We start from the raw sequence: 26,298 nt of genomic DNA on the forward strand, positions 1-26,298 counted from the left end.
TGTCATCCTCTTTGATGGCGTTGAAGGGCAGAAAGCACAGCAAGAGTCACGTATTGCATAATTCCAGTTTACAGAAGTCACCTTTGCCGCATTACACCGATGTTACGCGGTCAGGTATATGCAAGGTACTGCAGTGAAGCATATTAAGAGTGGAAAGAAACCACTTTCACGGGACACAGTATGTATTCCTTGATTGCACACAGATGCACCAATACATGTGAGCACCAATACATTTAAGGAAGTGTTTGCAGATTTTTGTATCTTCTTTGTGTACATGTATGTGTTATGAAGAACATTGTACATTAATTAGCATCTCAGGCCTTACTCACAGCTTGCAGTCACACTGGACACCATGGAAAAATGAGAATTTGTTCTCCCTTTCGTGTTACAGTCAGTAAACTGGAATTTCACGAATGTTTTGTCAGCGTAAAATAGTACGAATTTTCTTGTGCAATCTATAAAACTGTAGTGTGCAGTCATTTATATACTTTGAACATACTTGCTGATGTCGTGTTTCTACATTCTACTGTTTTTGTTTTGTGCCAGCGACAGACATGATGAAGCGTGGTTGTGTATTTTTGCATTTAATCAGGATAATGGAGTTCCTTTTTAGCTCACAGAACAGATACAAGAAATAGATGTGACATTACAAGTGTGACACTTGTTTTAACCATGTCCATTTTTGTGCACATCATTTTCTTGAGCTGTAGAAGTACACCATGAATGTTGAATAATATGTGCATCTTATTGTGCGGACTTTCAGTACCCACGCATCCTAAAACGGTCTTGGAGCGCTTATTGCAGGAACGGTTGTCACTCTGGGATTAAATTGAAATTGTTCGGGAGCTGTGCTTTTTGCATGAAATGCCATTTTGTTGTTCCAAGCCTTACTTCTTATGCCTGATTTCCAGCCCATTTTGCAGGCTTGCATATCATACCTCGACTCTAACTTGTTGCTTGTAACCTCTTGGCAGTGCCCAATCTGCAAGAAGTTAATCACCAATAACATTAAGACTGTAAAGCACATCACCAACCACATTGAAGGGAGCCGCCAGAGGAACCCTGACCTCACTGATCTCACCATTTGTAAATACTGCTTCAAAGAATTCGAAACCCCTTACAGCATGCAGTGCCACACAGAAGCGGTGAGTATTTTCAGCGATGCCTTCTGCTCTGTCGTCTGCATCATTAAATTGGGTGGAACACATGTTAAGTACCAGTTAAGTACCAAAGGGCTGCTTTAAAAACCTGAAGGTACCATACAAGTCTGTTTGTCTTATCAAAGCTTCTAGTGCAAACATAAAGGGACCATCGAAGACTGTCTTAACAGAAGTTCAACTTGGTAAGCTGAACTTCTTAGATAATGCGTAAAAACATGCTGCCATAAAAATAGGCAGCTGTGTTGGTTTTGTTATTTGTTGCTGCTCTACAGATCAAGAGTGTGCTACCAAGTGAAGCAAAAATTGGTTAAAAGCATGAGCATGGAAGTAATAATCATAGCCTGGCCATAAAATCGCAGCATGCAGAGGTCACACTTCATTGGCATGCATGGTCAACAGTGTGCTGAGTGCATAAGCAATGCATTTATACCGTTCAAACAAGAATGCATGAAAAATGCACACAAAGGAAGAACTTAATAGGACATTCGGAGACTATAGGCCAAACATGTGCTAGCAATTGAAGCACCAAATTTGTTAAAAGCATGAGCATGGACGTTAATATTCACTGCCTAGCCTTAAAGAATGCATGCAGAGGTCACACTTCGTTGGCATGCATGGTCAACAGTGTGCTGAGCGCATAAGCATTGCATTCGTGCCATTTGCTCAAACAAAACTGCATGAAAGTGCACGCAAAGGAAGAACATAATAGGACAAGTGCAAGCTACCAGCTCTATTTCAAAAGGCCATCAAATTGTGACAGCATAAATGTGCTGCCTTGCGCAATGTATTCAGGATGTTGAATCACAGTACTGACTGGTTTTCGTCAAGTTACTGCGGGGTCCTTCATTGCAAGCGAGTACTCCCTCCAAAAAAAGTATTGACAGTACCCTAGCCTGGTGTTGTACTCTGCGCTGAATACACCGAGAAGAAAAAAAAACAAGCATGTTCAAACTAGCACCTAATGGAGCCTCGGCTAAACACGAATTATTAATATGCTAATATGTGTGTGTGTGTGTGTGTGTGTGTGTGTGTGTGTGTGTGTGTGTGTGTGTGTGTGTGTGTGTGTGTGTGTGTGTGTGTGTGTGTGTGTGTGTGTGTGTGTGTGTGTGTGTGTGTGTGTGTGTGACCATAAAAAGCAAACAGACAATAAAGCCAAGGAAAGCATCAGAGAAATTAGCAGTGGTTAAATTTAAAATGTAGAAAATAACAAGGGAAGGGGAAATGAAAGTGGACAAAAAGATCACTTGCCACCAGTGAGAACTGAACCCAGAACCTCCTTGCACTACCAATTATGCAACTCTAACCACAGCTGATTTCCCCAATGTTTTCTTTGACTTAACTATCTGTTGGCTTTATTAGGTCATGATTAAAAAAAATGGAGCCCCCTCTGTTTTCCTTTTTTTTCTCACACACACACACATATATATATATATATATATATATATATATATATATATATATATATATATATATAGTTCGTTACAGGTGACTTTCGGTAGTTTGAATCACGTAATGTATCTAACTACTTTTAGAATATAGGGATGGGGGTGGGGTGCGCAGCACGTGGGGCCATGTTCGTAATAACCAGGCTTGACTGTAGTAGCTTTAAATGCAGAGAAGCCATATTGGTTCATTGTTTATTGCTAGTAGATGGTTGTGAGTAGTTGCAAGTTTCCGTAATCACCCGTTTTGCATTGTTATTGTACAGGTCGTGTGTGACTGCAGCGCATGTGTGTGTTGCCTACTCATCTCGTCCTCGTCAGTTCACACTGTTATTCTTCCAATGGGACCTGCAAATTATTGCACTTTATTGCCTTAGTGGTTGTGAAATCGTACTGCCGAGCATGGCATAAGGTTTGTATTTCGGATTTAGGCAGTAGAACTTCAGTGGGGTGAGATGCAAAACACTTGCGTACTTAGTTAGGCATAGGTGTATGACTACTTGCTAAAGCGGCCCAAGTATTTGCAATCTGTTTAAAGCCATTTAATTAATGTGGCAGTTCTTGCAGCTCATTGTGCAGCTTTGAAATGTTGCCTCCCATCGATTTCAAAGTTTTTTCAGTCATTGTTTTAACTCTTTCTGGTTCAATGATTCCTGTAGGAATCAGTGTTCTGCAAGAAATACCCAGCATTGAGAAAAACAAACAATAAAACACTTTTTAAAGATATGTTAGTGGTGGCAATGCGAATTACATCATTTGTCAGCTTTGTGCTGTAGATAAACATGGGTCTAACCAGAAATTACAAATGTCTATACGTCACCTCACGCTGAGATAAGGCCTCTGTGATCTATCTTTGGAGCCCCTGCTGCCTAATGCATGTAGCTTGCTTTGCGTGGTTAAGAAATTGTTTTAGCATAATATATGGCCATATTTCACACCATTCTGACGGTGAATTAAGAAGTCTGGAACCACATGCTGCCTACAATGCGTAGGCATTGTAGGCAGCATTTTAGGCAGCATTTTTTTGGCAGTTCATGAGATAACACTTTGATTCAGTGCCAGAAATTCACTGGGAATTTCTTTCTTTGTTTTTTTCCCTGACTTTTGTCATTCAGATGCACGTAACATGAAATTTTCACTTCATTTAAAAAATTAAAGCCAGAAAGTGTTAACTGTTCTTGCACACAGCTGTGAAACCGTGTGTGATGTGTGTAGAACTGAACGTCGCCAAACCATCATTGACTATGCTGCGCCCTGTTCTTTTCCTTTTGCAGGCTCATTTAAAGCCAGATGGCATAGTGTGTAAGATTTGTAGCCAAGAATTTGACTTGGTGTCTAGTCTCATTGACCACATGAAGATCTATCACAATCCATCAGAAATGCCCTACTCATGCCAGCTGTGTGGCTTTCGTTCATCATTTCACAATGACGTCGTCAGCCATTTTCACGAGGTCAGTATGAAATGATTACTCCATCATAAAATGTTTACCTCTGGACATGTGCTCACAATGATTGTGCAAATGCATTCTGGAATGTGCATAAATCAGCAGTTGTTGTCATTATGTGCATTTTCTTTCGTTTAAGTATGATGAATATTAAGTTACTGGCAGGTTACACTCCTGAAGTGCCATACAATTCAGTCTTACCTTGAACAGATAACTTGTAAGCCGGAAACAATCCAAAAAGAAAGATGAGTGCCAACGCCGTCTTGAATATCTTGCTGCAGCTCCTTGCAACATAATTGATTTTGGCAGTATCTGCATCAAGCTGGTTAATATTAGTAGAATATTAATTTATATTAATAGTTCATAATAATAATTAATAACACGAGCTTACATCTTTTGCAAGCTTTTTCTGCATGAAGTTGGCTGAAGTATGCAGAACTACAGAGAAATTCTTGAGATCGCACTCACTTTATTGGCATTGCAGTTGGAGCATGAAATCTATAATGGAAAGTTGGGCTTATTTTTTTACATTAGGAATTGACATTTTTGCACCAAAAGTATAGAAATAGAGTTTTGAAAGAATACCAGAATTAAAGACGTGTAGGTGAACTCGTGAGATTAGAAAATTTACTTGCATTTCATTTCATTTTATTACCTTAAAGACCCCTAATTAAAGGTGTATTGCATAATGGGTGGGTCGGTAAGTTACACGTATACATAAAATATACACCAGCAATATAGGTATAATCAAGTTGAATTGTGAACAAAAGTAATGTAAAATGCAAACAGGATATTCATGTATATACAACAATGAAACAAATGTTCAAGGACACAGGTAATTGCTTAAAGCATCAAGAAATGTTGAGAAGCTGATAGTAGCAATGTGCTTGGGAAGGTATAGTATGAGTCTGGCTGACATAGAACAGGAGTGATTAAAGAAATCTGGGAGACTCCTACGTCTCGCAGTGGGTTTTAGATAAGCTGGTCATTGCATAACCACCAACTTTCACCATTTTATTGTAGGTGCGCAGTGTTTAAAGCTCCTTTACAACTTTTGTAGCGGCACCAATAAATGTGACATTTTTTTAAAATTTACATCCAGTCTAAAGCAAAACCAATTTTATAAGAATGCATATACAGTCGCCAACTGATATTTGAGAGGCCTGACATTTTAGGACCTGCTTGTATGTTTGGACCTACCCACAGCACTGTCACCCACTCAATAGAACCAGTGCATAACCAATTTATAGCCAATGTGCAACCAACGCATAATATTTTAAAGGCAGTTAATATCTTGGTTAATAAAACAATCTTTTATACTGTTCTTGCCTATTTTAGTATATTTTGGCTTCAGTTGCATTATCTTTCAGGTTTTAAATTTGGTAGGTCCGTAAGTGTGGTGGTGGCAACCTTGTCAGCATAAATTAATTTACTGTTTCTCTTTAATGACCCTTTAACTCTCATGGTAGTGTTTTGCCAAGACCGTGTTGTGAGCGACATGTCCTTTAACAAGCAACCCGTGTAAACCTTAAGCCTCCTGTCAGCATCACTGCCTGTGCTAATTATTGCGCTGCTGTTTTTGCAGAATCACGTAGGAACCAATGCTCTTCTGTGCCGCTTCTGCCTTCGCGTGTACATAGTGAAGTTCTCGAACAACTGCGCCAGCATAGGGGTGCAGAACTTTTACTGCCACCTATTCAAGCACCTAGCACGTACATCTGCTCGCCGTTGCCCCATCTGCTGCCTGGTCTTTCTCAGCCACCTCGACATGAAGGCCCACCGCGAGAAGGAGCATGTGTCCATGCTTAACGAAACAGGTGAGCACCACTCCCAAGTGTGCTGTTGTTGCTGCTTGTCTAGTTACAGGTGAGGCCCTTTAACACCCTGACTGTATGAATTTTTTTTATTTTCTTCTGGAAAAATTTGACAGACATTTGTTTAGGCCAAATACGGCTAAACCAACCTTACTTTCCTGGAGAAATGCTTGTTTGCTATATTATTAGTCAAAATTGTTGTGTGTCATACATCATACACTATGCAGTTAAAGGTATATTTTGTGACAATGCAAAAAGACATTTGGATTGCAGAAAACTTGCAAAATATATCAGAACCCTTGAGAAAACTTGACACGCAGCTTTAAGAAATTGAGTGTATTTCTCACACACCCAGCTTTGTGCAAGTTTTCTTAAAATTTGGTGACATATTCTTTGATTGACTAACTGATAGCTTCAATGGCTAGACCGGAGGATTGATGCGCCTTGGCTTTATGTTAATTTTTGCTTTGCATGGTTTCTAGAAATTTGATGCCAGCAGAATCCTCTTTTCTCTTTTTTCGGTAATTATTTGTTGCTGCTGTTGTTACTGGCTCTTGCACTGTGGCAGGCTCCACGCTACTTCATCATAAACACTGCTAGCATTTTCATTTGCTTGCTTGTTCTACACCAGTAATGGTGCTAAGAAATGGTATAGCCCATAAAAACATTACATTGTGACACCAAATTTGTTGTTTTATGAGAAAAGAAATCTGTTTCCTCCACAAACCATCATAGAACTGCACGCTGTATGGTATATGATACAGTCTAACCCGACTGTATCAAACCCGTTTAGATCTAATTATTCTGTATATCGAACAGTTTCTGAATACAGTAAAGTTACAATGAGTATATGTAGAAAAAATTACGCTTACATTAAACAAAAATAGCAGCGCCTCCCGATATATCAAACGTCAAGCGGTGCAGAAGTGCACCCATAAATTGGCTTCCTCTTATGGCAGCCGGTTTCCCCGCTGCCGTGGCTGCATCCAACCGCTCTCCTGACCGCGCTGCATTTGGCGAGGTGTTGACACCCACCCCCCTGCGAAAAATAAAATGATCCTGGCCCGCCCGCAGTGCTTGCTCAGACAGCCAATCAGAGGCTCTTGTGCCCTCATGTGCAAGATGGTGCAAGTGCGAGTTGTCTCGCTGCTTTTCTGGTTGATTGTGTTTGCGCCTTGTGGACCTTCTCCTGCAGTGTTGCTGTGATGAAACGGCGGAATTTGCCTTTCGCCATGAATCTCGAAATCATAAATCAGGTTGAGCGCGGTAAGAAGTCGGTTGTCCCCTCAGCGTGCGAGATTCTGAGGAGCACTCTCAGCACAATCTTGAAGAATTAGGGGGAGATTAGGGCTAAAGCAGACAAACTCGCGACCCGGTCATGGCCCAGCACCCATGGTGCCCGACACGTGCGCACAGCCATGTACAAGTGGTTCATCTGAAATTGCTTCAGACATGCTGGCTTCCGCATGCCCGGTTATAAATAAATTCTGATGAGTGTGACGAAGCCGTCGCCAGTGTTGCTGAAGCTTGGAGCAAGCTGTCAGAATTTTCGGAAGCCATTGACGAATCAACGGTCGACGAATTTGTGAGTGTTGCGACCACGGGAGAGCCCGAAAATGAAGACTACATTTCTGACATCGTACCGAGCACAAGTGAAAGTGGACATAATGAGGAAAGCAACGAAGGTCCTTTGCCAACATCCTCCGAGGTGATTGGTGCACTCGCACTAGTCCGGTGCTTCTGCGCGAATGTGGAAGGTTGCGACAATGTGGAGAAGTGCATGCGTCGCAGGCAGCAGAATTGCCCAAGCAGAAGAAAATACAGGGCTATTTCATGCGAAACTAAACTAGATTCATCAATAAAGAGATTTTATAAATAGTATGTGCTTTTATGACGTCCAATTCCTTAGCAGGCTCATATCGAATTATGCCCTATATCGAACTGATAGGCGGAACTGAAGGCCTCTCCCTGCAATCTTCAATTACCCCTGTCCTGCACCAATCGATTCCAACTAGTGCCCACTAATTTCCTAATTTCATCGCACCACCTAGTCTTCTGCCTTCCTCTACTGCGTTTTCCTTCTCTTGGCACCCATTCTGTAATCCTAACAGTCCACCAGTTATGTAACCTACATGTTACCTGACCTGCCCAGCTCTGTTCCTTTCTCTTAATGTCGATTAGAGTATCGGCTATGCCCATTTGCTCTCTGATCTACATCGCTCTCTTCCCGTCTCTTAACGTTACGCCTATCATTATTTGTTGCATCGCTCTTTGTGCGGTCTTTAACTTGTTTTCGAGCTTCTTTGTCAGTCTTTAAGTTTCTGCCCCATATGTTAGCACCAGTAGAATGCATTGATTGTACACCTTTCTCTTTAGTGATAATGGTAAGCTTCCAGTAAGGATCTGACTATGTCTGCCATACGAGCTCCAACATAGTTTTATTCTTCTGTAAATTTCCTTCTCATGATCAGGGTCCCCTTTGAGTAATTGTCCTAGGTAAACTTATTCCTTCACATACTCTAGAGGCTGACTGGCCATCCTGAACTCTTGTTCCTTTGCCAGGCTATTGATCATTATCTTTGTTTTCTGCATATTAATCTTCAATTCCACTCTTACACTCTCTCTGTTAAGCTGCTCAATCATTTGTTGCCATAGGGGCACGAGTTTAAATACCAGTGGCAGTCTTTTTGCCCTATGGCAAGGGGGAAGCTGAGGATAAGAAAATGACCAGACAACAACATGATTATTACTTGATAACAATGGCGAGCATTGACAGTAGTGGAAAGGATGGGTGGACGGACAACCAGGCAGACGCAGCAAACGCAGTTCCAAGCTCTTAAGTACTGTCACAGTGAAATACTAAAGGGTAACCTGGCTCTAGTGCCTGTATGCGTTGCCACTATGGCTGTTCAGCCATCACAGGAATGATGGGTTAGGCAGACCTGGGTCTGTCTAAGCTGTGCCGGTCTAGCTCTAAACGACTTTTTAAGGTAACTTTTCATCTCAGATATTTGCTTTACGGCAGTTGCTACTCCATTTAGCCTCTTATTTTCTACCATTCCACTGTTTTTCTGATATTACAAGCACAAGAATTCTTTAGAATGTCAGAAATTATTATCCGTGGTGAATTTTACTGCTCAGATTTCGCAAAACAGGTACTCAAAAGTTTTAAAATAATTCATGCACTGAAAATTATGTGATAAAATGACTTTGTTCCAAATGTTAAAGATCTAACAGTTCTAAAGAAATACTGCAAGGCCAGAACACAACATCATTGAAAAATGAAGAACTATAAATGAAGCTGTAACGTGCATTCGCAACAATTCGTGCTAAATCATAAATTTTGGGTGTGTACTAGTGCTCTCAATTCCCATTGTAGTTGGATGACTTCAGTGCCAGATTTTCCAGCAATTTTAGCACGAAACTTTATGCCTTTATGTACCCTATTTTATTGCATTGCATAGTTTGACTTGACTCCTTGAAAACATGGTGGTTACTACAGACAGCCACCAATTTGTATCTTGTATTCTCATATATGCTGTAGTTGTTCTTTCTTGCCCGAGTCCGCACTATTTTTCAAGCTTGTTTCTCCTGATTCCTGGCTGGTAACTTTGCCCTCATAACTGCAGTATCGTACTTACTCGATTGTAACGCGACCGCAATTATAAGGTGAGGGTCGGCTTTCCAGTCACACGGAATAAAAACGTAAATGAAACCATAAATGTAACGCAAGATGAATGAAAAAAAAGAAATGGTACATTTATTCAAGGAATCGCAATTCAGAAACGAGTTCTCTTCACTCACAATCTTCGTCTGAGGAGGAGACAGAGCTTTCCTTGGGCGGTGTTTTCGGGCGATCACTTTCACAAAATTTCATGTTACTCGACACTAAAAGCATCTCTGACAGGTGTTCCTAGAGCTGTCCTAAGCTCGCTGTGAGTGCCAAGGGAGCTGTAGCCATATACTTTGAGGAGTTCAGTGCCAGGATGAGCCGAGTCTCATGAAAGTGAAACTGTCTCCGAAAGTGATTGCCTGAAAATCAAGTCATTTTTCATGCTGTTGAGCTCATTTGAGATTAAGTACTTCTTAAAACACCACACGAGCATTTGATGGCAGTACCAGGCCACTTCAAGTTCTGACTGGATTCGCTTTTAAAGAGGGCCTCCCGGTGGTCCTGCCATCCATAAATAGTTGACTCATTGATAAGGGTGTGTGAATAGTGACTTTTGAACTAAATCTAATATGAATCGAATAGTGCTAGATGTGAATCGAAACCAATTGAATATCCAATAATTTTCGAATAGTTTTTGAATAATGAACAGCCGTTATCACAAATAATATAGTAAGCACATTTTTGCTAGCTCGAAATGGCCAAGGGGTGACTTACACACCTGACTGTCAAGGTGGAGTAGAGTATGCTGAATAAACAATGATTGTTAAGCGAAGCATAAGTCTGCAGGAGTTTTATTGTTACTCTCTACTCGAGGAAACAAAAGCTGTTCTGCAGTTTCATTAGAATTGTGGAATCATTCCAACGTGGTGGTTACATGTGTTTACCACCTCTAATCTTTTTAGTTGATCTTCTGTTTATTCAGTGTTTTGTTAGTGTCCATCTTTTTTTTTTTTTTCACTAATATTAAGTTTTCTCACCAAAACAAACTTGTGTTTAGGAAAAAAATAGTTCTTCATTATTAGCTTATTTCAGATATCATCGGTGATAATTTGATTATTTTCGCTTTAAATTTCTTGCATTTGTTCTTGTTCCTTTAAAGAAGCCAATAAGCTGTAACAATGCTACATAACTATTTCTGTAAATTTTCTATCTGGTTTCAGTACTGATTTCACGTACCACACATAATGCTGTTAAGCCTCACAGGTTTCTTTTTTATTGAACAAACATGTGAACATTGGTGACCGCACCAGCTACCATGTAAATGGTTGGCAGTTATAGATGCACTATTGCAACCTCTGCTAATGATCTCATTTAGTAACTGCCCCAAAAAACTGATGCCATGATCAGTGACGTAGGTAGGTGATGGCACATCTGGCACTTGCTCCCCCCTGCACTCCAGAGAAAAATTTCTGGCTATGCCACTGGTCATGACCAAATGTAAGCTTAAATTAGGTCTCCAGTTGAATGCAAGTTACCTAATTCCTTATATGTTTACAAGGTGGCAGTTTTGTTTAGTCTCATAGCTATGTGTGGAGCATTGTTACTCATTTGCAGAAGCTCCACCCTCATTGCTTTCCCTTCAGTACCATAATAAAATTGTCACCAGATGTAGGCTATTACTTTTATAACATAGAATGGGTTACTGGACCGCTAATGGGTATCTGTAACGGTTCAAAAACTGTTTTCATGGTTAGTAATTACGCTGCATTATCATTGCAAAATGAAACACTTGCATTAGAAAACAAGCTAGAGGGCCTTTTTTTTTTCTACTGTTGCCAGTAACTGTGACCCTGATATGATTCGCTCACAGACACTTAGTTTTGGGGCTAAGGTGCCTTTATCATCCAGTCATGCCATGATATCACATTTGAATGTCAATTAATTTAGTTAAGAGGTGTACCACTAGATTTTTTTCTCTATTCCATTGTGGCATGATAGTAGTACCAAGAGTTGTATAAATATAAGAGCACCAGATATACACGATTCTTTCAGTTAAACCCCTGACGAGGTAGCATTTCGCAATGAGTTCTGTTTAATGTGATGCTATCATGCCTTACTTGCTTGTTTCATTTGCAATTAATCTAACGTGCACATTGTCTCCGGTATGGCGCTACTTGAAAAACATTATTTCACTGCAATAAAATGGCGGCGCCATCCGCATACCTGCCAACTTTTACGATGTTATCGTAAAATGCTCTATTTTCAGCACTCCTTTGCGATTGTCGTATTGACAAATATTTCACAATATTTCATTTGTGTATAGTTTATGGCAGAACCAACTTCGAAAAAGATACAGTTGCTGAGGGACTGTTTATGGCCCAATTTTTAAGGCCCATCAATTATACGGGCATAAACCCACATGACACCAGCACCAGCCGAGAGAACCAGTATATTGCGGCAAGCAAATTTTCTACAGCCGTTACATGAATGTGTTATTAATAAACTTCACAAACATTCCTGCTTGTCTGTGGTGCAGATAATCGTTGCTGTGACTATAAGAGCAGAGTGTGTGTTCACGACATCCATAGAGAACAAAGTTGCAAATCGTTAATAAACAGTGAACATATTCAATAACCAATCAATTTTATTATTTTTCATGGAATTTTAGTATTTTCGGGCTTTTACTGCCATGTTTTTCGGACACTGAAGGTTGACAGGTATGCATACATAACTGCTACGGCAAAACATGGTGCTACTGTTTCGTTTCAGCGAAATATTTTTTTTTTTTCAACGCACACATTAGAATGTTAGGCGCATGGCGTTTCACAATAGGGGTGACAGGTAGCGCCATCGTTCTGTTGCAGCGGTATTACCTTTTTGTGTGTGTGGAATCGCTGCAGACAATGTGCACTTTATTTATTGTGAACAAAAGGGGGGAAGGGGCATGCAGACATGCTATATACGAAACCTACTGCTGCCTCCGCAAAATTTAAGCTCGGATGAGTCAGCGGTATAGCTAGAAGAGTCGTGTATGCCTGGCACTCCTACTTACGGAACTCAGTACATGTCACAGTACCTGAATTTTTGTATGCCTTTTCTAAGTCAGTCTGTCTGTTATCTCCCACACAGGGGTGGAGGCAGTGAAGACTACAGACGCTAGTCCGATACTAGTACCTGAACCCCACATGAAGCCCCGCAGGACTGCTCTGAACAATATCGTCCCCATGGCCAACAACCTGAACAGCTCCTGTCGGCCTCGGTTCTCGGTGCCCGCTGTGCATTTGGAGCCGCAGACACTGCACTGCACCTGTCTCGAGTGCCGCAAGCCCATAGATGAGGACCACTTCATGTGTGTGGCATTTCTTTTTTTCTTTCTAATACATGCAATTTCACACAAGCTTACCATTTTTTAAAAACTTATTGTGCTCAAACAAACAGGGACAAAGAAGAGGAGCAACACAAGGACGAACGCTCCTCTTCTTGGTCCCTGTTTGTTTGTGCACAAAAAGATTTTAAAAAATGAATCTGTTCCAACTAGGCCGACTCGCAGTTATGCTTCAAGCTTACCAGATAGAAAAATGGTGCTGCGATCATTTAGCCTCAATACAGATGACCGGCAGTATGGGCTACGGATTGGAACGTAACAATATGCACCATGTGCTATGGGTTCAAGTGTTTTGTGTTTTGTGTTTGTAGATATTAGTTTTCTTTTGCTTTGACTTTGTGTTTCCTCGTAGCATGGCAGTTTCATAATGCCACCACAGTGAGATGCAGGATTTTACATGTCTCTCTGTCCTGTGCGACCTTTCACTCTCAAGTGATATGGGGGCATTGCGATCGCTAGCAAACGTTATTGGGGTAGCAAACGACTTTTGTGAAGCTGTCTTAACCATAAATTCGCTTCATAATTGATAGAATGTTGTAGCACTGTGTTGCGACAATTTTAATGCTGGAAAAAAAATTATGTATAATTTGCTGCTTTGCATTCAGGACCATCAGCTGAACAGAGTCAATGCATTTTCCATCATTGCTGTGCTAACCACAGGGACACTGGTGCCAGCCTTCCCTATACGCCAAGTAGCGTGAAAATTAGGGCTTTATTGCTTATTGTTTTAGAGGCACAGAGATCACCAAATGTTTAATGACCTTTTATTTGCTCAGTATGTGTTTACAATAAGCATTGAAGGCACTTACTACATGGATCATCAACAATGAGTCTGTACAAGATACATGCAGCACTGGTATTTCCTTCTATGTTATCTCCCCTCTCCCCCTCCTCCTTGTTGGAAACTGCATGCATGAAAAGGGAACAATTAATATTTTGAGTGCAGTTTCTGTACATGCTTGTGCATGGGTACATTCATGCATTTTCTTCACCTTTTTAGGAGATTTTTACCATTGCTGCTGTTAATTGCACACACTTATTTTCCAATGCTCACTGTTAAGAAAGGTTTTGATTGCATGATGAGGCAGTACAGTGGTGCCATATTTCACAAACTTTTGACAATATTGTGGCATTGTTGTGCAACAGATTCAGCTACTTTTGCATCCAGTTTTCTCTTGCATGTGGGCTACAATAAAGCAATTTTTTTAATTTGTTATTTTTATTTCGGTACCTGCAAAGAAAAAAATTTGGAGGAAAAAAGAATGTCATTGTTTGTGTGTGTTAAATAGACCAACCTCGTATACTGATGTATGACTTGTTAGCTTCAGTGCAGCTTATATATAGGCATAGAGACAATGACGAAGCCGTGAATTTGCTATTTTTATCTCTGGCCGTCTGTGTCTGTGTTTTGCTGGAGCTAACACGTCCTAGATAAAGGTCAGTGTTCACATTCGTAAATTAGCCTGAACTCGCGCTATAATGTACAGCGTGTTAGCTTCAGCGCACCTGGAACAAAGATGTATATAGACAGTGACAAACCAACACGCCTCCTTCGTCGCTGTCTCTTTATGTCCTTATTTGCACTGAAGCTAACATTTAGTGTGCAACGCACGCCAACTCTTCCAGCAAGTACTACTTGCGCAATTAATGCCTAATATCTTGTCATGCAGTCGTTCTGTGAGCTGTGGGGAGTGCAAATACACGACCAACTGCACCAAGGCCTTTGCTGATCACATGATCTGTCGACACTCCTCTGCGGTCAAGAGCCGAACACCACTCTTCCGTCTCGCTCCCCTCACCCTCAGGAGGCCTGGCACATGTCCATGTGGTTTCCAGACTTGCGATGGCAATAGTCTCAGTAAGCTGGAGATGTTCCTGTATTACAAGTCACATTTTATTCGAATAATGGAATTTAATGCCTCAAAGCAACACTTACCCTTGTAGAGATGCTGTAATTTCACCGTGATTTCATGTTAGATTAGCTGCACACCCAGACTGCACATCTGGCCAGATATGCCCTTATGTACAGAGACATCAAAGTTAAAGTAACAGTAATTTTAATGAATACACGGTGCTAGCTGCACAGTCATGAAATGCATAATATACAAGAACTTCTTAATTACCTATTTGCTATCACGATTATGGTACAGTTGAATTACATTAATTCGACCAGGACAGGACTGATGAAGTTGGTTTAGTTATCCAGTTGGTTAGATTAAACAAGAGGCAGAAAGAATGCCAAAACACACCGCTGATTCATTTGGCAGCATTTGCCCGGTTCTAACACGCCTCCGAAGCAAATGTGCACCCACTATTTATGCATTAAAAGTAAAGAACTAATGTGAAAATCACATTACAGCTACAAAACAACTTAGAAATTTGACATGCACCCAGTTTTTTTATCCAGAAGAGTGTTTCATGCCTCTAATTCTGGCAGCAGTAAAGAGGAAACCAACAAACATTACTTTCACAGAATAGACTTATTTATACCTATAGTTCACCATCATAACTGTCAGGCAGTATTTTATTGACCTATATGACCCACAAAGTGCCCTCTAAACAGTTCATTACGCGTTTGACATTCTGCATTTCTTGAACGACTAGCGCAACAACTGCAAACTGGATGGTAGCGCACCCCTATACATATGCTGAGTGATAAACCAGGCTCGACAGAGACCGCCAGAAGGTCCAAATAACGATCAGTCAGAAATACTGGATTTGCCCCAAAAATAAGTGGCTTTATTCCTCAAGTGGCCAATAAAGGTGTGCCATATTCTCGGATCATCACAAGGCTTGGCTAATTTCAGTTTTGAGGAGGTGCCAGCAACATAGCCAACAACCGTGCCGGCAACGTATCCAAATGAAAATATAGTTATTTCTTCTCAATTCGGTGGCCAAATTAACGCGTGATCATGCAGTCAGAGTCCGAATTATCACACTACCGACTGTAAGGTGTTCAGAATTTTGGTTATCTTTATAGATTAACGGGGCCCTGAACCACTTTTTATCAAAGTGGAGAAAGGCATTTGAAGTGAAAGTAGACTATTTCAGAAATACTTTGCGGCAAAAAGTACTTCAATGCATTCAGCAAAAGTGGAGTTATTTGCAATCAAACACAGGCCCTGCTGTGCTCCCATTTCTTCAATGTCTCGCACTGCGAAGGCTACGGCGCAATGGGGCATGCCCGCAATGCTCTGCCTTCTAAGTGTCACCGTGGCGCACAGTTCAAAATTTTGGATGTTAACGTAGATGCCATGACTTTTGCCTTTAATGCCTACAATGTGCTAAACGTAAGCCAAACGTGGTTGTCCTCAGCAAGCCGCAGTGTGCTTATCCAGTGGACTTGTGGCGCCACGTACTTTGCCACGTACCCAGTTGCAGCTTGATGTCAGCTATCGGCCAATAGCAGCCGTCTCGGAATGACGAAATAGTGCATCTAGAAGAGAGTGTGGACAGGGCCTTCTGTTGAAAAGAGGGCGTTCGAGAGAAAGGCAACTTCGCGATCTGCTTGCTAGCTCCACGCACGGCGTATGACAGCAAAGCTTGGCTGAGGTGTTCACAGCAGTGTATGCTACCCACGGACTATGTTATTTCACCAAGCCCTAGGGGTGGTTCAGGGCCCCTTTAAGTCTATGGGGCTGATGGCAGTATTGCATAGCTGTCCATATAATCAAGAATGTCCAAATTATTGGTTGGCGGCTGTACTAGCCGCTTTGCTAGCTCGTCCTGTGACGCAAGCAATTCTCTGGAACGCCAAAAACGCGTTGCCACTAGCGTAGCATGTAAAACAACTTATCTTTTGAATGAGGTTTCGTGATCGATGGACAGCTCACTGTGTCGACTACTCGGCTAAAGCGCATCGCCACCAGCAGTGAGCTGGTCTGCTGACTCCCCGCCGTTGTGCCAATGATTAATCTTGCCATTGTGCAAGTGTACTCCGGGTGATCATTTCCAAGATTTACAGAATTTTTAAACATCACCTGCGGCAGATAGCATAATTTTAGTCCTTGAGCTGGATTATTCAAAGAGGTGGGCATTGCTTGAACAAGAAATCAAAACACATAATCAACTAATTGATATAAATTTAGTCATTAATTTCTTAATCAATTACTTTACTGCGCATATTGCAATTTACTAATTGTAGCTGGTGAGCTTGCAAGGCATATCCACTTCGAACAAATTTTTAGGGTGGCATGGGTTTTGAGACACCGTATTTACCGTATTTACTCGCATAATGATCGTACTTGCGTAATGATTGCACCCCTAAATTTTGTCGGCAGAATTTAATTTTTTTTAATTTCCCGTGTAATGATCGCACCCTGAACTTGCCACAGCGATATGTCGTGTGCCAAGTCTAGCTAATAATGATCGCACTTACCATCTGTCGAATGCTACGCGCACGACTCTTCAAGACAAACCAAGTGGTCTGCGCGCACCAAACATTCTTAAGCAGATGCCCCATTTCATTCCTTTCATCACTTTCCGCACTTCCATGACAAAAAAAAAAAAAAAAAAAGCTACAACCAAACATGCCTTTATTATGTGTAGGCTTTGTCATGGTTGTGGTCATCAACAACAACAAAAAAGGCGCCTTTCGATTCTTCTCATCTGTACTCGTGGGCATGCAACAAATCGTGAGCGGCAACGATAGCAGCCACGTTTACATTGATATGTTAAAAGCGTACCCTATTCATACACCGACGCTTGTGACACAGCTAAGATATTTGCCCACTCTTAGCGGAAATGTGCCATATTAGGATAGTAGTGAAGACAAATGCCGCAGTTTCCACAGCATGCCCGCCATGTGTTCCTATGTCACTGGCAGCTAAGCGCACCCCATCTGTTTCTGTCCCTTCAAAGTGGACATGGCTACGTTACTGCCGCAAATTTGCCAATATTACCGATATTATTCATTACTAATATGGAAGAAACTGTTTCAATGCACATAATGTACTCACGAGAAGAAAAAAAGGTGCGTTCGGCTTGCTCCGCCGGCCACCATTTTTTTATTATTATTTTTTTTATTTTTATTTTTTGTGTGTGTGTGTGTGTGTCCTGCATTACATACAGCGGCAGCCGCCTCTTTGTTGACCTGTTGTCATCCCGCAGCAAATGCGAGAGGAAAAGATTTTTCTTTTTTGCGGGAAATTTAACTCGCGTAATAATCGCACCCTTGGATTTGCATTAATTTTTTTGGACAATAAAGTCTGATCATTATGCGAGTAAATACGGTACACGAATCTAGGCCGGCCCCGATTCCAAGCCGACCCCCGAATGTTGGAAGCCAGAAAAAAAATTAAGAAAACTTACCTTGAATGTAGGCCGAACAAAAAAAGTGAGGACAGCGTTCACAAAATGTAAACGGCATTTACTTAATATGAGCATGCCGAGCTCACTCTACATCATCATCGCTGCTAGCCTCGTACGCTTGCAGATGTACGCAAGCTCACGTTCACATGCCCACGCATGCGCAGACAAGTTGGTAAGGCTCGTACCATAGCCTCCTATATAAACTCTGCGCCTGCCGAATGACCGCAAAATGGCTGTCGTCTATGGAGGCGCCACTTACGTAGGATGAGAGTCAGCATATTGAGGGTAGCAACAACCCTCACCAGGTACTAGGCGGCTGTGGTATGGCATTGCCGCCGAGTAGTGGCAGCAGGCAACAAAAGTTGTTTGCAGTCTTCACATAATAAATGTTTCGAGCGGCAGTTGCGGGCGGTTCAAATAGCATGCCAGAAGAAACCCCAGCGTATGTGAGACCACACTACATAACTGGCACCACCGCCATTGTTCCAACGATGGCTGCTTCCCATTGGTTTGTCGATCATCCGGCACACACAGAAGTTATCTGGGAGGCTATGACCACAATTATTATTTTCAGTTACAAACTGGTGCATTCTTTAAAATACTCGAATCTAAGCCGATCCTAGCGTTGGGTGTTTGATTATTTAAAAGAAACTATAAGCCTAGATTCGAATAAATATGGTATGTGCCATCAAACTAGTGGTAAAAATGCAGTCATTCCGCTTAATTAAAAAAAAAACACTCTTTTAGGCATTGAAACACAAAAGTAACTAGAACGCCCATGTATTTCATCACACAATTTGGACATGAATATGATTTCCCGTGCAAGTAATATCCGCCTCTTTGAGTAATCCAGCTCATGGACTAGAATTAAGCTGTCTGCCGCAGGCGATTTCTAAATATTCTTGAAAGCGTAAGAAAGATCACCCCGTATATGCTGCAGTGTAGGAATACTGTCATTTGTTGCCGACCAGCATGAAAGGCGGATAGCAAGGCAACGTGCCGCATGGTGGTACGATTACTGCGTAAGCCTGTTTGTCTGTCCAGTTATTTTAATTTTGGTGTTTTCAATGTTTTTGCGATAGCCTTTGGGTTAAGCAGTATTTGCAAAGTTTCACTTTTTCACCACATACTGCAGCCATGATACTATTGTATAGAATGGACTCTGGATATCCCTTTAAAGCGTCATTTATTTGTGTTGATTTAAAGCTTATTTTCAACTAAAAATAAAAATAAAACGAAGGTGGAAAAAGGGGAACTAAGTGCACGTTAGACGATCTTATCGGTACAAAAAAAAAGTATCGGAAGCAAAAGCCCATTTCTTCGACACTACATTACCTTTGTTTATGGCGCATGACCCTCATAAATTCTGGCGATATTTGTCAGATGAACAAGAAAAAATAACGTAAATCAAAATCTCGGATCATGTTATTCAGGATCTTGGAACACATTGCTAATGAGATGAATAACTTCCTTCAGACAGTTTTTATAAAACATGCTACAAATGCAGCTTTAACACCTTACGATGTCAAATACCAGTGGAAGAATTAACTGTAAGTGAAGAGGGCATACTGTCTCTATTGCATAAACTTGATCTTAAAAAATCTACCGGCCCCGATCGGTTCTAACTCATTCTTAAGTCGATATGCAAACTGGACATCAAAGTATCTACTTAAAATATTCGCTCTTTCTCTTCAAACATCAGTGTTACCAAACGATTGGCGCAAGGCTGCAGTAATTCCAATACATAAATCAGGCTCGAAATTAGATTTAAATAACTACCGCCCAGTGTCATTAACAAGCTCATGCTGCAAAATAATGGAAGATGTAATATTTAAGGCCACAATAACTCATGTAGAGACAAACGAACTTCTATATAAACAACAACACGGTTTCAGATCAAGCCTGTCACCTATAACCCAACTAGCTGAGTCAACTCATGACATAGCTAACATACTTTATAATGATGGCCAATTAGATGCAGTTTTTTTTTAGACTTTTCTAAAGCGTTTGATGTAGTTCCGCACCAGGATTTACTCACAAAATTATCGGCTTTTGTTATTAGTAATAAAATAATATCCTGGATCAACAGTTTTCTCACCAATCGTAAACAGAGCGTTGCAATCGATAATCATCTTTCACAACCACTCGATGTCTAATCTGCAGTGCCCCAAGGATCGGTTCTGGCACCACTTTTGTTCTGGATGTACATTAACGACATCCAGTGTTCCGTTAAAAACTCATTTCAGATGCGCCTGTTTGCTGATGACTATGTCATGTACACTGTCGTACACAACTCAGACGACCAGATAGAACTGCACAATTCATTGCAAACAATTTACTCTTGGTGCAACACTTGGGGCATGAAACTGAACACATCAAAAACACATTACATTTCTTTCACAAATAAGAAACTCCCGCTTAACCAACATATTCGATCGGAAACTCAATAATCAACAAAAGCGACCAGGTAAAATACCTAGCTATTAAACTCACGCCTAACCTTCACTTGGGAGCCTCATATCTCGACCATGTGTCAAAAAGCCGTAGGCAAACTATCCTTTTTAAAAAGGAAACTGCGTGCAGCACCACCACACCTCAAACTAAATGCGTACAAAACACTAATAAGACCATGCCTAGAATATGCTGATTTAATCTGGAGCCCTCATCAAAAATGCCTTATAAATAAAATAGAATGCATACAAAAATTTGCAATTAAGTTTGTATATTTGGATTACAAAAGGCAGTCCAGTATCTCGGGTCTGCTCGCAAGGGCAAACCTAAAAACCCTCTCGCAGAGAATAGCAATGTCACGACTAAAATTCATCTATCAATTAAACTATAGTCATTTCCAGATAACACGTTCTCATTATCTGCAAGATCCTCCAAAACGCTCAACCAGACTAAATCACTCCAAAACAATCTATCTTCCCCCAAGTCGTGTTAATGTTCACAAACATTCCCTTTTTCCGTCGGCCATTTCTCAGTGGAATCAGTTAACTAACGATATTGCGTGTTGCAATAACATCGACTCCTTCATTAACCGCATTCAGTGTATTGACTTTTCACAATGATTTTTTTTTAATCATTACATTTCTGTACCACTCCTGCACGGGCCATGAAGGGCTTGCAGTGTATTCAAATAAAAAGAAATTCTTACATCTTCAAATTCATAAAAAAGTACACCAGCTGCAGAATAGGATAACAATTTTCAATTTTTTAGCGAGGTCCGTCAAGTTTACAGAATCTGGGCCGCTATTTTGTAGCGATGCCTTATGCCTTATTCTATGCTATTCTTATCATCCACCACACACGGCCGCCTGATCCCGTTGATAATGTGGGCAGACCGTCGCTCGGACCACTGGCCAAGCGCGAAAAGCATGAAAAAGCATAGAATCGGAAAAGGCATCGCTACAAAATACCGGCCCTGGACTCCATGCAGAAACTAACTACAGGAACTTCAAAAAGAGTGAATTTTGGGCCAGTTGGTGATGCATATTTGCGTACAGGCAACTGCAGAAGACTGGATAATGTGAGGCGAGACAGACAGGACAAGCGCTACTGACAAACTGCCAGTAGTGCTTGTCCTGTCTGTCGCACCTTGCATTGTCACATCTTTTGCGCTTCACCATACTCAAATCACTACAGGAACATCAGATATGAGAACTTCAACTATTTCTTGTCTGGCAGGCTTTTTAGAAAGCACCTATCCCGCCACTTCAAAATGATGCCTGATGCAACACATTGTGCAAAATAATGGGAGAAGTGAACCCACCGTATAAAACGACATACTCACACCAAGCAAGAATATCGAGCCATCTATGTTCCCAGTCGTTTTACTGAAACATTTTGCACATTTTATTCAGGCTTGCAGCACAGTTCCAATCAGAAGTGTTTCAAAAAGTGTGTGACGCATTTTAAATATTGTTACTTTCATCAATGCTTTTTCTGTTGATGCACAATCTTGCATACATGGTTGTGTACACAGTGCCTTAAAGGGATATAACAGACATTTCTGTTGTATTACTGTCTCTTGTAGTGATCATTGACTGTACTTGCTGACTGTCAAGTGTTTGTGGCAATGAAGGGAAAGCTTCAGGGTCGTGTTATTGTCACACGTGTTATTGTGCCATGTAGTCCAGCATATTGTGACAGTGCTTTCGATTTCTTGGAACAGACACTGAATCAATCTAGCTTTCAAGTGCAGTTGTTTTGCATTTGCCAATGCGTGGAAGAGGAAAACTAAAAAAATATGGAAAACTTGACACTGACTCATGTGTTTTATGTTTTATAAGCAAGTATAAGCAGTGTAGTAAATAAGATTATGTTTCTTTTGTTCTCCAGCCATAACTAATGTGAATGAGACTTGTGCACAATTTTCACTTGTGTTGTTACCTGTATAACACTTTTCCTTCATAGTTTTCCAGTCATTGCCACAGAAACTTTCGCTAGTTCCATTTATGGATTGGACTTGGCAGTTTCTGGGTTTTACCACAATAAAATAATTTGTATCAGATGGCTGGTACAATGCAAAGACTTGTATGTTTAGCACATTCAGCACACAAAGACATGTTTAGCACATTCATGCATCGTTAAGAGCAATAGTACTTATTTATTTATTTATTTATTTATTTATAGATACTGCGATCTGATTAGTTGTACCGTTCCTCTTTTTTACCCTTCCCTTCATCCTGCACAGTTTCTCACCTCGTGTCGTGCAACCAAACGACGGCAGCTGTCACTGCATGTGGTCCAACCACACGGACAATGCGGCTGAAATGCTTGACAGGCAACTCGGCAAACTACTTCCCGCCCCTGATCAACTTAGATGACGAGGACACCAACTTGAATGAACCATTTTCTGAGGTATTCTCGTCAAGTGTCTCCAGTGAGCTGCCGGCAACGACACACTCACTCCCAGTCGAAACATCTACCTCTTCAGTCCATGAGACAGGTTGGTTCCTTCTACTGCACCTGTCAACCAAGCTTCGACAATATTATTACAGTAGATTTCTGTTGATCTGACTCCGGTTAATTCGATCCCGACTGAAAGTCCTGGCTGGTACCCATGCATTGCTATGAACCTAAATGTTTGTTATGGCATTCGCAAAATAATTTGAACTTTACCAGTCCACACACATGCACCTGACCCATATGGTGACCCAATAACGACCCCTTTAGTGGCAACGTCTGTCTCGGCGGAGCTTAGGGGACAGGGAATGTGTTCACCACGTGTCATCTCCCATCAAAAATGCCTACTTTCAGCTCGTTCTAGAAAGATTTTCAAGTAATAACAGTAGTTCACAATGTGTGATTACGGTATTTACCAAAATCTAACGGCCTTTTGTTTTCCAAGTAAGTTGGCCCAAAATTGCCTGCGTGGTGAACCCGTATACAATACCTAAAGCCACCTTCACGGCGTTCTTATGCTTCACCACATGGCTGAATTGCGGCGAAGCTGACTTTAGGAAACCTGTCATCAGTAAAAAATTAGGCGCATGTTAGATTTCTACTTTGGCTAAAAGTTTCAAGTCATTTCTGCATTAGTTTTTTACTTCACACACAGAAAGTTGGCATGCAATTGATTCGGAGGGGTGTAAAACTCAAGCAAATAATGCCAAATAAATCAGCGGTGTGTTTTGGCGTTTTTTCTGCATCTTGTTTAATTCGACCCGCTGGATAATTCGATTAATTTCGTTGGTCCTGTCAGGGTCGAATTGACGGAAGTCGATTGTATTATTATTTAAAGATGGTCTGTAGCTTTGCCTTGTAGCTTAATGGCGAAAAAAAATTTTGTGTTACAATGAGAGAAAGGCATTATTCTATTACTACCTGCAGTGAGTTCTCATGATGCCTTTTCATTGTATTTGTGTGCTCAAATGTGTGTGTTTTTGTGTGCACGGATATGTCTGTGTTTTTGTTGTAAGCAGTCCTGAGGCCAGATTGCATAGCGATTCATTCCATTTTCCTTTTTTTTTTTCTTACCCTTCATCATTGGTTCAATCCCTGTCGCAACATTGTTACTGCTGGGATTGGCCACTCGGCTCGGTGTATAAGGAAAGAATGGGAAATGAAATGGATTGTTACAAAAATACAGGCCCCTATAAAGTCTTCATCTTCATGCTCACTCACACTATCTGTCTTCTTTTTCTCCATATCTTTAAAGACGCTGATGAAAGCCAGAGCCCAAACCTCCTGAATCTCCTGGGGCTGATGCGCAAACCCTCGCACTCTTCATTTAAGGACACTGAGTCGGACGATGGTTCTGTGAAGGTGACGGCAATAGTGGGTAGCCCAGAGCGATGCCTTGTGGGTCCCAGAAGTGCCAAGAGACGGTGGGCTGCCATGGGTATGATCCTGGATGAAGGGTCCGACTCTGAGCCACCAGTTCTGGAGCCACAAAATCGCACTGAACGCTCTGCAACACGTGTGGCCCGCCGCTGCCTTGACGAGGCCCCAAGTTTAGAGCCCCAGGTTGAGCTAGCAGGCGAGGAGGAAGAGAGCAAGCTTCCTGCGAGTGAGGACTGCCTCGCTGACGCTGCCCTTGATGAGTGCAACATCGAAACAAAGCCAGCGGGCAGCAATGGCTCGGAGGACAGTTTGTGGCCTGCCTTGGACTCTTGCATTGTGCTGGACAGCAGTGTTTAAGTGTGTTGTTCTTTTTATATACGAGAGAGATAAAATAAAAATGGCCTTCTACATTCTATTTTGTTTGAAAGTGGGGTGTTCTGTTATTCTTTTTGAGAATGTCACTTTGTGTGTGCATTGGCACTTGATTCCACAGCATGGACATCAAATCCTGCAGATCAAAGCGTATGACTATCAAGAATGTTGATATGCTGGTCAGAATTTCTCAGGAGTCAATATAGTGACCAAGAATACTTGTTGAAGCTAGTTTCAAAGGGGAATGACAAAGTACTAAAGCACAGCAAAGAAGCATGCCTGTGTTGCTGCCTCACTTTTATTCATGATGAGTTTTCTGAGTCAAGTCATGCAACAGGTCAGCATGATAGCCAAGGCTTCATTTGGAGTTGGGTTTCAGCATGCTTGTGGTACATTTAACCTTGTGAAGCAGCTCTAGTATGGATTATAATATGTCAGTCTTGTTTCATACAGCTTTGTATGCTAGATGATATTGGTGCACACAACAGACTGTAGTAATGCGAAAACTAACAGAATTTCTCTTGTGTTAAAAAAATCTTCCACATGCACCAACATACAAGATTTGTTAGCAGGACGACACCAGATGGACATGCAGGCCCTGCAGCAAATCCGTGACTTATGCACTATTCATTCTCTGAAAATAACATATTCGTGAAAACTGAGCTTCGTAATTGTAGTGCTAACTCTTATCATGGTTTCACACAACCACTTCAAATTGCTAAAGTTTAGAATGTCTCCTATGACTTGATAACAAACCTAAAATCCCATGTAGCATACTTGAGGTTGCAGTGCCCTCCACTGGTTCCTACCATGCTACAATGTGGTTTGGAGTGATGCAGAGCCTTCTCAAGTGTAGAGCTAGGGAAGACCTGCCAGAGTTGGAACGTACAGCTCTTAGAGGAATGGGAGGAGCGGCATAACCGGAATTAGCTCAGATCCCTATCACATTTCCATCTCAAAGCTGAGAGCATCTCCAAACAGAAATTTTTTGAGGGGTTGGGGGTGGGGGCGAATGCACCCACTGGACTCCTGAGTGGAAAGGAGGGGTTCTGGGCAGGCCGCATATTAGCATAAAACTTTCAGGGGGTACATTGTGCAACTGCCTCTGCCGAGCGCTCCAAATCAGAGCACAACACTTTGAATGACCTAGGTGAGTCAGTTCCAAGTGGTCAAATCTGACTCTGTGAAACATACTATTGGTGAGCATTTCAGGTGGTCAGACCTAAGTGCCTCTCAAAGTACATGAAACTATTTTCAGTGACGATCCTACCTACTGCTGCCATGCATGAATTATGCATTATACAGGTGTCGCACGAGACACTTTCGATCGCGATCACGCCCGATCGGGATCGAATTTCTCCATCGCGATCGAAAGTGCCCCGTATGACACCAGTATTAGAATATTTTTTGTATTTATTTACTTTATTTAATTTATTTATTTATTTTATTTATATTATTTATTGATTAGC

General features: G+C 41.3%; 1 protein-coding gene across 7 annotated transcripts in view; it reads left to right on the top strand.

Annotated features, from left to right (window-relative positions):
* row (zinc finger domain-containing protein relative of woc) overlaps positions 1 to 24,872 on the top strand; it is a 104,200-nt gene extending 79,328 nt beyond the window's left edge. For all 7 annotated transcript variants that reach the window (XM_075693104.1, XM_075693106.1, XM_075693101.1 and 4 more), the window contains 7 exons: positions 975 to 1,145; positions 3,877 to 4,053; positions 5,633 to 5,864; positions 12,604 to 12,823; positions 14,530 to 14,717; positions 22,866 to 23,120; positions 24,333 to 24,872. In XM_075693104.1, coding sequence (XP_075549219.1) covers positions 975 to 1,145; positions 3,877 to 4,053; positions 5,633 to 5,864; positions 12,604 to 12,823; positions 14,530 to 14,717; positions 22,866 to 23,120; positions 24,333 to 24,814 — 1,725 coding nt within the window. In that variant the 3' untranslated portion in view covers positions 24,815 to 24,872. The remainder of the gene's footprint in view (positions 1 to 974; positions 1,146 to 3,876; positions 4,054 to 5,632; positions 5,865 to 12,603; positions 12,824 to 14,529; positions 14,718 to 22,865; positions 23,121 to 24,332) is intronic.
* The last annotated feature ends 1,426 nt before the right edge of the window (positions 24,873 to 26,298 follow it).

This window comes from Dermacentor variabilis, chromosome 5 (genome assembly GCF_050947875.1).
Source record: "Dermacentor variabilis isolate Ectoservices chromosome 5, ASM5094787v1, whole genome shotgun sequence".
NCBI lineage: Eukaryota > Metazoa > Arthropoda > Arachnida > Ixodida > Ixodidae > Dermacentor > Dermacentor variabilis.